This window comes from Mustela lutreola, chromosome 3 (assembly GCF_030435805.1).
Source record: "Mustela lutreola isolate mMusLut2 chromosome 3, mMusLut2.pri, whole genome shotgun sequence".
NCBI lineage: Eukaryota > Metazoa > Chordata > Mammalia > Carnivora > Mustelidae > Mustela > Mustela lutreola.
The window spans coordinates 492,756-502,437 of record NC_081292.1 but is presented as its reverse complement, the minus strand read 5'-3'; the positions used below and the strand labels follow the sequence as shown (position 1 = coordinate 502,437).

The 9,682-nt window shown below is 59.1% G+C and overlaps 1 protein-coding gene across 4 annotated transcripts in view; it reads left to right on the top strand.

The window, feature by feature from the left end:
* The first annotated feature begins 2,377 nt into the window (after positions 1-2,377).
* Positions 2,378-9,682, top strand: part of ADCK5 (aarF domain containing kinase 5) — a 16,319-nt gene continuing 9,014 nt past the window's right edge. The window contains exons 1-2 of one of the 4 annotated variants that reach the window (XM_059165430.1): positions 2,551-2,577; positions 9,294-9,455. In XM_059165430.1, the coding sequence (XP_059021413.1) occupies positions 2,566-2,577; positions 9,294-9,455 (174 nt within the window). In that variant the 5' untranslated portion in view covers positions 2,551-2,565. Of the gene's footprint in view, positions 2,578-9,293; positions 9,456-9,682 lie in introns of all 4 variants that reach the window. The other 3 variants (XM_059165431.1, XM_059165432.1, XM_059165433.1) reach the window with 3 other exon arrangements.

The following is a 9,682-nucleotide window of genomic DNA, read 5'->3' as shown; positions in this document are numbered from 1 at the left end:
GGCTGGCTCCCGAAGGCTCTGAGGAAGACCCTGTTCCAAGGCCCTCCACGCTTTGGTGGTGCCACCATCCCCACCATCCCCAGGCTTGTGGCCAAGCCACTCCGTCCATACCTCTGCCTCCACATAGGCTTTTCTTCTGTGCCTCAGGTCTCTCTCTTCTCGTATAAGAACACCAGCCACTGGGGTTAGGGCCCGTCTTCCTCCGGGATGATCTCATCCAGAGAACTTTAACTCATTGCATGTGTAACAACCCTGTTTCCACATAAAGTCGTGTCAGAAGCTGCAGAAGTTAGAAAGGGGACGTATCTTTTGCAGGGACATTGTTTGGTCACCGCATACATGTTCATTTAATGTTTGCGTGAGAAATCATGCTTCTTAGTAAAGATATTCTTCCATTTTTAAAAAAAGATCTTATTTATTTTAGAGAGAGCGAGAGACAGAGAGCGAGAGCACAAGTGGGAAGCAGAGGGCGAAGCAGGCTGTCCACTGAGCGAGGAGCCCACCCTGCCCAGGGCTTGATCCCACAACCTGAGCTGAAGGCAGACACTTAAAACTGAGCCACCCCAGTGCCCCACACTTCCTTTTTTATTTTTTCTAAGAAACAACAGTTTTGTAGACTCATGCCTGGGAACACGGGAGCTGGCAGATTTGGAGTAGGGGACTGACTGGGCAGCGCTAGTGTGGACTGTGTCTGGGTTTGGGGTGGACCAGGAGTAGTGATCACTTGGAGGAAAGTTTTCTTGGCACTCCTGGGGTGCAGTCATCTCAGCTTTGGGGAACTGACTTCACATAGCACAACTAAGGGTAGAGTCCCCCCATTCAGTCCAGGCACCTGTGCCTGGGACAGGAGCCCAGTCAGTACTAGGTCCTTTGATGTGGCAATAGAACAGAGTCCAATAGAACAGAGTGCTATTGAGGAGTGGGAGCTGGCTGGACTTTGTTTCCTGAAAGTGGACAAGAAAGCCCCACCCACCCCCATTCCCAGTCCCAGGGCAGGTGGCCCCGGGCTGCCAGCCATGTCTGTGTCTGAGCTCATGCTGCTATTCTCAGCGTTGCTGCTGTCACTTCTCAGATGCCTTAGCAGCATTTTTATGGGGCCTACACCATCTCCTGGACCAGTTTCCTTAAACATCACGGGTTTAGGCGAGGAGGCTGAATGTACGCAACTGGGAATATTCCAGAAAGTCTGGCCTTGGGAGGGGCTCAAGACCCACTGCCAGGCCCTAGCCAGGACGCCGGGGACAGGGCTGTGAAGCCGGGAAGTTGCATCCTTGTCTGCAAAAAGCCAGCGCGGACCGCGGTCTGCGTTCAGCCGGAGTCCGGAGCCCCGCATCTGTTGCAAGCGGGATAACGGGAACAGGCTGATTCTGGACGCTGAGCTGCAGCCGAAGAGGCCTGGCGGGAGACTCTGGCTTCACCGGGGCCCGGGATAAAGGGCAATGAGCAGGGCCCACTGGGCTGCGCTGGCGGGAGCAGGAATCCCGCGGAGAGGGAGGAGGCTCGTGGGAGGCTCGGGAGGAGCGGAGAGGAGCCGCGCCGGGGGCCCAGCCCCGCGGAGAAGGTTCTGGAGCAGCCCGCGTGCGGGCGCCGGCGCCGGCCAGCGCGGAGTCGCGGACACGAGGCCCCGCGCAGCCTCCGCAGGACGGCCGGGCCGCACGAGCGCCCGGTGCAGCCCCGCGTCCCGGACCGCCAGGAGCGCGGCCGCGGAAGGGAGGAGCCAGCCGGGGGGGTGGGGGGGGAAGCGGGCAGGGGTGCGGGGGAGGGGAGAGGAGCTGCCGCGATCGGTGTCCCGCGCCGCCCCCGCCCCCGCCCCCGCCCCCGGCAGGTAGAGAGACGGCGGGACGCGAAGCCTGGGCGCGTCCTGCCCTGCCGCGGGCCGGCCGGTGCGGGGGGACGAGCCTTGCGGTGGGTCTCGCCCGCCCCGCGCGCGCCTCTCGCGGCGACGCTGCGGACCGTCCGCCCTCCGGGACGCCCGGCACGCCGCAGGCGCTCCCCGCTCGGTCCAAGGAACAAGGAGCCCCGACCTCACTTTGCCGCGGGAACGCGAGCGGCGAGGCGAGAGGCGCACCCCGGCCAGCGGCAGGAGTGCTGGGCCGCCCCCCGCTGCCCGGCCCGGGCTCCCGCTCTCAGAGCCGTGTCCCCGCACCGCGCCTCCGTGCGGGCCCCTTCCCTCAGCCCGTGCTGGGAGCCCCCCGGGGCACCAGCGAGCTGATCCCGCGAGCCTCGGCTTCCGTCCGGTGGGAGCAGACGCCCGCCCCGGAGCGGCGGCGGGGACCGGGCGGGGACCGGGCGGGGACCGCGTGCGGGCGTGGAGGCGGGGCGCGCGGTCCGGCCCTACAGCTCGGCTGCGGCCGCCGCCAGGGGGCGCTGCTCCGCCGCGGACGCCGGCAGGATGGGCGTGGCCTCCGGGCCCGGACCGCGGCCGGCGGGGCGGGGCGGGGCGGGGCGGGGCGCGCGTGCGCACTGCGCTTCCGCCCCGCAGGGGCTGCTGGGCCGAGCGACGAGCGCGTGCGGCGAGCGGGACCCGGAGCGGCCGCGGCTCCGACGGCGGCGGCGGCCCCGAAGATGTGGCGGCCGGTGAGTTCCCCGCACGGCGCGCCCCGGCGCCCGCTCCCACACGCCCCGTCAGACCCCGTCCGCAACGCGAGGGCCACCCCCGAGCCGCCCGGTCCGGGGCCGCGTCCGGGACCCCAGGGCTGCCGGGGGCGCGCGTCCTCCACGGCGGCCGGCGCCCGCGCTCTTCGCGGTGAGCCCGGGGCCGCGCCGGGGCCGATGGGTTCCACCGGCGGGACGGCCGAAGGAGCGCGCCCCGGGGGTCGCGCCCGGAGCCCGCCCGGTGTCTGCCCTCGGGACGCCCCGCTGACCGCCTTTCGGGCGTCCGCGGGCTGCTCGGTGCGGTGCGCCCGCGGCGGGCCGGGCTCCCGCTCCGGCTCCGGCTCCGGCTCCGGCTCCGGCTCCCGCTCCGGCTCCGGCTCCGGCTCCGGCTCCGGCTCCGGCTCCCGCTCCCGCTCGTCCTGCGGCGCCGCGGGGGCGGCGGTCTCTGTTCCCGCTCGGCCCCGGGGCCGCGCTCCCAGCCCCGGAAAGTGCAGCTGCTCCGCCCGTCTGTCCTCCGTCGGCCGCGCGGGCTGGGTCTGCGGTTAGGAGGCCGCTCTCCAAGCCCGGGGTCCTTGGGGCGCTCGGGGCTCGGTGGGTGAGCGCCTGCCTTCGGCTCCGGTCGCGGTCCCGGGGCTCCGCATCGAGCCCCGCGTCGGCTCCCGGCCCAGCGGGGAGCCTGCTGCCCCCGCCCCGCCCCGCCCCGCCGCTCTGTCGGTCTGTCACGTTAAACAAACTAAATACACAAAGCAGGTGCCACCCGCTCCGCTCTCCCCGCTCTGGCCCAGGAATCCGCCCTTTTCCTCACGGGGGTTTCGGCTGAAGAGACAGAGGGTTCAACTTCGAGTTCCTACGGGGCCGGTAATTTTCCAGGAAGCCCAGCCTGGTAGATGTTAGATATTAGCAGTTCTTTTTCATTAGATTTAGGGGACGCAGAGCTGTCATACAAGGTCCAGGGCTCGCGCCGACCCCAGCAACCCTCAGTTTGCTCCCTAGACTTGAGAGTCCCTTGGGGTGTCTCCCTCCCCATCCCATCTTGTTGCATTTTTTCCTTCTCTGCCCCCCACAACCCCTCCCCCTGCCTCTCCAGTTCCTCATATCAGGGAGATCATAGGATAGTCGTCTTTCTCCGACTGACTTATTTCGCTCAGCATGATGCGCTCTCGTTCCATCCACGTCTTTGCAAATGGCAAGATTTCATTCCTTTTGACGGCTGCATAGTATTCCATCGTGTATATACACCACATCTTCTCGATCCATTCATCTGCTGTGCATGGACGTCTGGGGTCTTTCCATAGTTGGGCTATTGTGGTAACATTCGGGTGCACGTGCCCCTTCGGATCACTGCATTCATATCTTTACAGTAAATATCCAGTAGTACAATTGCTGGGACATAGAGTAGCTCAATTTTCAACTTTCTGAGGACCCTCCATCCTGTTTTCCAGAGTGGCTGCACCAGCTCGCATTCCCACCAACAGTGGAGGAGGGATCCCCTTTCTCCGCATCCTCGCCAGCATCTGTCGTTTCCTGACTTGTTGATTTTAGCCATTCTGACTGGTGTGAGGTGGCATCTCACCGTGGTTTGGATTTGTATTTCCCTGATGCCGAGTGATGTGGAGCACTTTTTCATGTGTCTGTTGGCCATCTGGATGTCTTCTTTGCAGAAATGTCTGTTCATGTCCTCTGCCCATTTCTTTCTTTCTTTCTTTTTTTAATAAAGATTTTATTTATTTATTTGACAGAGAGAGAGAGATCACAAGTAGGCAGAGAGACAGGCAGAGAGAGAGGGGGAAGCAGGCTCCCCGCTGAGCAGAGAGCCCGATGCGGGGCTCGATCCCAGAACCTTGAGATCATGACCCGAGCGGAAGGCAGAGGCTTAACCCACTGAGTCACCCAGGCACCCCATTCTGCCCATTTCTTGATGGGATTATTTGTTCTTTGGGTGTTTTAATAAGTTTTTTATAAATTTTGAATATTAGGCCTTTATGTCTTTTGCCAATATCTTCTCCCGTTCTGTCATTGCCTTTTGGTTCTGTTGACTGTTTCCTTTGCTGTGCAAAAGGTTTTGATCCTGATGAAGTCCCATTAGTTCATTTTTGCCCTTGCTTCCCTTGCCTTTGGCAATGTTTCTAGGAAGACGTTGCTGTGGCTGAGGTCAATGAGGTCGCTGTCTGTGTTCTTCTCAAGGATTTTGTTGGATTCTTGTCTCACATTGAGGTCTTTCATCCATTTTGAGTCTATTTTCATGTGTGGTGTAAGGAAATGGTCCAGTTTCATTCTTCTGCATGTGGCTGTCCAGTTTTCCCGAGACCATTTGTTGAAGGGACTGTCTTCCTTCCATTGAATGTTCTTTCCTGCTTTGTGGAAGCCTAGTTGACCATAGAGTTGGGTCCATTTCTGGGCTCTCTGTTCTGTTCCATTTATTGATGTGTCTGTTTTTGTGCCAGGACCATACTGTCTTCATGATGACAGCTTCGAAATGGAGCTTGAAGCCTGGAATTGTGATGCTGCTAGCTTTGTTTTGTTTTCAACATTCCTCTGGCTATTTGGGGTCTTCAGACTCCAAATGGTTCCAGACAAACATTAGGTTCCAGACAAATATTAGGACTGGTGTTCCAGCTCTGTGAAAATGTTGCTGGTATTTGGTACGGATTGCGTGGAATGTGTAGATTGCTCTAGGTAGCATACACATTATCACGGTGTTTGTTCCCGTCCGTGAGCATGGAACGTTTTTTCATTTCCTTGTGTCTTCCTCGATTTCTTTCATGACTATTCTATAGCATTTTGGGTTAATTAATTAATTAATTAATTGTTTAAAGATTTTATTTATTCATTTGACAGAGATCACAAGCAGGCAGAGAGGCAGGCAGAGAGAGGAGGAAGCAGGCTCCCTGCTGAGCAGACAGCCCGATGCGGGGCTCGATCCCAGGACCTTGGGATCATGACCGGAGCCGAAGGCAGAGGCTTTAACCCACTGAGCCACCCCGGTGCCCCGTGTTTGGGGTTTTTTAAAAGATTTTATTTATTGGGCGCCTGGGTGGCTCAGTGGGTTAAGCCGCTGCCTTCGGCTCAGGTCATGATCCCAAGGTCCTGGGATCGAGCCCCGCATGGGGCTCTCTGCTCGGCAGGGAGCCTGCTTCCTCCTCTCTCTGCCTGCCTCTCTGCCTACTTGTGATCTCCCTCTGTCAAATAAATAAATAAAATCTTTAAAAAAAAAAAAAAAAGATTTTATTTATTTATTTGACAGATCGCAAGCAGGCAGAGAGGCAGGCAGAGAGAGGGGCAGCCGGCTCCCCGGTGAGCAGAGAGCCCAATGTGGGACTCTGAGATCACGACCTGAGCCGAAGGCAGAGGCCTAACCCCTGCACCACCCCGGTGCCCTTCTGTATTTTTCTGAATACAGATCCTTTGCCTCTTTGGTTAGGTGTATTCCTAGCTATCTTATGGTTTTCGGTGTAATTGTAAATGGAATCAACTCCTTGATTTCTCTTCCTTCTGCCTCATCGCTAGTGCGTACAGTACAGCTGGTTGCTGTGCACTGATTTTATTTATCCTGCAACACTGCCAAATTCCTGTGTGCGTTCTAGCAGTTCTGGGGTGGAGTCTTTTGGGTTTTCCACGTAAGTACAGGTGCATTTCTATTAATTTTTGTGACTTGCAATGAGCAGCTGCGTCCCACAACAGTGAGGCAGAGGATTCCCCAGGCTCATTTCCTACCTGTGGGAACATTTCTGTGCCTTGGATTCCTCTTCTGCTGGAGTGCAGAGGGCGGCTGACCCGGCCAGGAAGCAGCCTTGGTTCCTGTCACCTCTGTAGTTCTGGGTCGGCCTCAGCGCGAGACGCAGCATGTGCTGCTCAGAGCTGTGGACTGGGTTGTCCGCAGTGACCTTTCATTCCCGGATGTGCTCTGTGTAACCGACAGGGCGGAGGGACGCCCTCGCTCAGCCTGTTGGTGACCTTTGTGATGTCTGTTTGACTCTCACTACTCAGAGCCTTTTTTTCCCTACTTTATAGGCTGCTAGCTGAGTCCCAGGTGAGCAGCACTGCACTCTGTTTGTACAGGCAAGCTGTGCACACACTCGTGTGTTCCCCACGAGAGGCCGGGGGACAGAAGGCCCATTTCATCTCGTCCAGACTGGAAGGCTTTGAGGTGGCGGGTGCAGAGACAAGTGTAAGCTGCCCAAGCCAGGCGGGGCGTGGGGTCGTCCTGGTGAGAAGGCACTGGTCCGTGGGGGAGCAGCCTGGGGACCCACAGCTCTCTCTTGGCCTGTTTGCTGGTGCGCTCTGGTACTTAAGCTCTGGGTGTGATTTGAGTTTCATGCTGGAAATTCCCCTGGTTTCTGGAAGATCTGACTATAGATTCTGTCCCTTCTTTATAGACACGTGACTTCTTTGGGCTTTGGGGCTGTCATTTGGATGATGGGGCTAGTTTGAGGAAGACTGGCCATCCCAGACTGGAAGGAGCCAGGTACCTGAATGAGCTTGTGGACCCTGGTGGGGGCTCTGGAGTTGTCAGCATGAGGCCTTGTCCTTGGAGTTCTGTGCAGAGCCGGGCTGCTGCCAGGGCTGCTGGCCTGTCTTACACACTGTGGCCTTCTGGTTGCTCACCGAGCATCCAAGGTTGGGCCACGTGGGGTTCTGGATCATCCCATCACCATTTATCTGAATTCAGCCGGCCTTCCTGGACTTCCTGCTTTCTGTAACAAGCCCTGCACGAGATCCTGGGAGCACAGAGATGGTGGAGAGGTGCGCCCTGCAGTCTGGCAGACACTTGCGCCGCTTGCAGAGGTGGGGGGGGGTGAGAGTCGGGCCTGGGGAATTCGGGTTCCGGTGAAGGCCCTTTCAGGCAGGAATAGCGCTGGGCCTGGTGCTGCGTAGTCTGTCCAGGTTCAACCAGGGGAACCTTTGTTATGGGAGTGTGGGTGAGAGTCCCTCGGCGCTGGGAAGTACCCTGGGGAACTGTGAGATGCAGCGGAGACCTTACCGATGCAGAGGGAGCTGGCACTGGGGCCTGTGGCCGGTTACCTTTCTGGCCTTGCTGCGCGCCCGTGAGGCTTGTGGCAGCTCCGAGCCTTGTGCCTTAGGGTAAAATGATTGAGAAGCAGCGCGCTCCTCTGTGAAAGAACACGAGGACAGCCCTTCCTGCTCGGCCCTCACGGGCACCTGGAGGGTCTGGGGGTCTTGCGACGCTGGGTATAGCCTGCGGCCTTGGGGCAGCTGTGCCCGGGCTCCGGCACGTTCCCTGCCGGCCTCGCTGCAGCCTGGGTGCTTGCGGCCTCAGAATCGGGAGCCTTCTGCTCCCCCTCCGGTTTGCAGGCTGGAACAGCGCGTGGATCTTTCCTGTCCGGACCTTGTGAAGGCTCACGTCTCAGAATCATCATCATCGGTCAGCTTCGGCCATTTTCCTTCTGGGTCGGGGGCGGTGAGCTTCTGCAGGAGTCCGGGAGCGCACCGGAGCTGCGCGGCCATGCTCTCCGTCCTTTAGTCGGGCTCCTTCAGTCGCTCCTGCCCGTCTGCCGCGGTCCGTGAAGCACTTCTCCCTGTTCGTAGGGGCCTCTCTCGGAGGTGGACACGTGCCGGAAATGGTCTCGTCTCTTCTGGACTAAATGCTGTTTTCCTTCTGAAAAAGCAAGGGGAAGCTGGTGGCCTTTTAACATCAGTTGTTCAGTTTGATCTGGCCCGTGTGCGCTTGTGCGCGTTAGGTGGGGCGGGCTTCTGGGCGCGGCGCCATCGGCAGGAGAGGAAGGGCCTGGGGACCCGCCGGCGGCTTGGCGCAGCGAGCAGGAGGGCTGTGGAGAGCAGCTGCTCCTTGACCCTAGAATGGCCTCAGCGTGCTCATCTGCCTGGCCTGGCGTGCGGGCCGGGCGCCGTGTGGCGGGTTTTGCAAATGCTCACTTGACCCATACCTTGACCCATACCGTACTGTACAGTGGTCCAGGCTTTACAGACCGTGGAAGGGAGGTATCGAGAGGGAAGTAGCCTGCCCTCGCTGGACAGCTGGTGCCAGCAGGAACCTGCATGCCAATTCCAGGCTCAGAAGTCGGCGTTCCTAGACTGCCCCTTCTCAGCCTTGGCTCTCCCTGAGTCTCTAGGCCAGGTCATCCTGGGCACTGTCTGCTCTTGGGCAGGGTCCCTGGTCTCCACACACTCAATGCCAAGAGGACCCCTTTACCCAGGTTGTGACAACCAAGAGTGTCTCTAGACAGTGCCCGGTGTCCTGGGTACGTGGTCGCCCGTGGCGAGTGGCCCCGCCCTGCCCTAGCTGCCTCATCTTCCTAAGGCCACCTTCCTAAGGCGTGGAGAGAAGGCGCTCTCTCACACCGCCGGCAGGACTGCAAGCTGGAGTAGCCCTTCGGGAGAACAGAAGGGCGGTTCCTCAGAAAGTTACAGCTCGGGGTGCTTGTGTGGCTCCATCGTTAGGCGTCTGTCTTTGGCTCAGGTCATGGTCCCGGGGTCCTGGGATCGAGCCCTGTGTCGGGCTCCCTGCTCCGCGGGCGGCCTGCTTCTCCGTCCCCGGCTCCCTGTGCTTGTGTTCCCTCTCCCTGTCTCTATCAAATAAATAAATAACATCTTCAAAAAAAAAATTAAAAAGCAGTTAAAAATAGAGCCACCCTATGACCCAGCATTTGCACTACTAGCTGTTTACCCCCAAAATACAAAACCACTCATTCAGAGGGGTACATGCCCCGCTTTGTTCACAGCAGCATTATCAACAGTGGCCGAATTGTGGAAGCGGCCCAGGTGCCCTCGAGTGCTCCTGGATGAAGAGGACGTGGTGTGCGCAGTGGAATGTTCTTGAGCCACAGACAGGAATGAGGTCTTGCTACCTGCAGCAGCACGGATGGAGCCGGAGAACAGTGCGAGTGAGCACAGTCAGTCAGGGGTGGGCCGATGCCACACGCGGCTCATCGGTCTCCCAGGTGGGATCTGAGAGACAGATGAGCAAAGGGAAGAACCAAAGAGACAAAGCAGGCCCTGGACTGCTCAGTCTAGAGAATGGAGGTCACCGGAGGGCAGGAGGGTGTCAGGATGGGAAGCAGGGCTGGGGTCACAGAGGGCGAGGGGCGCCAGGTGGTGGTTGAAGTGCTGA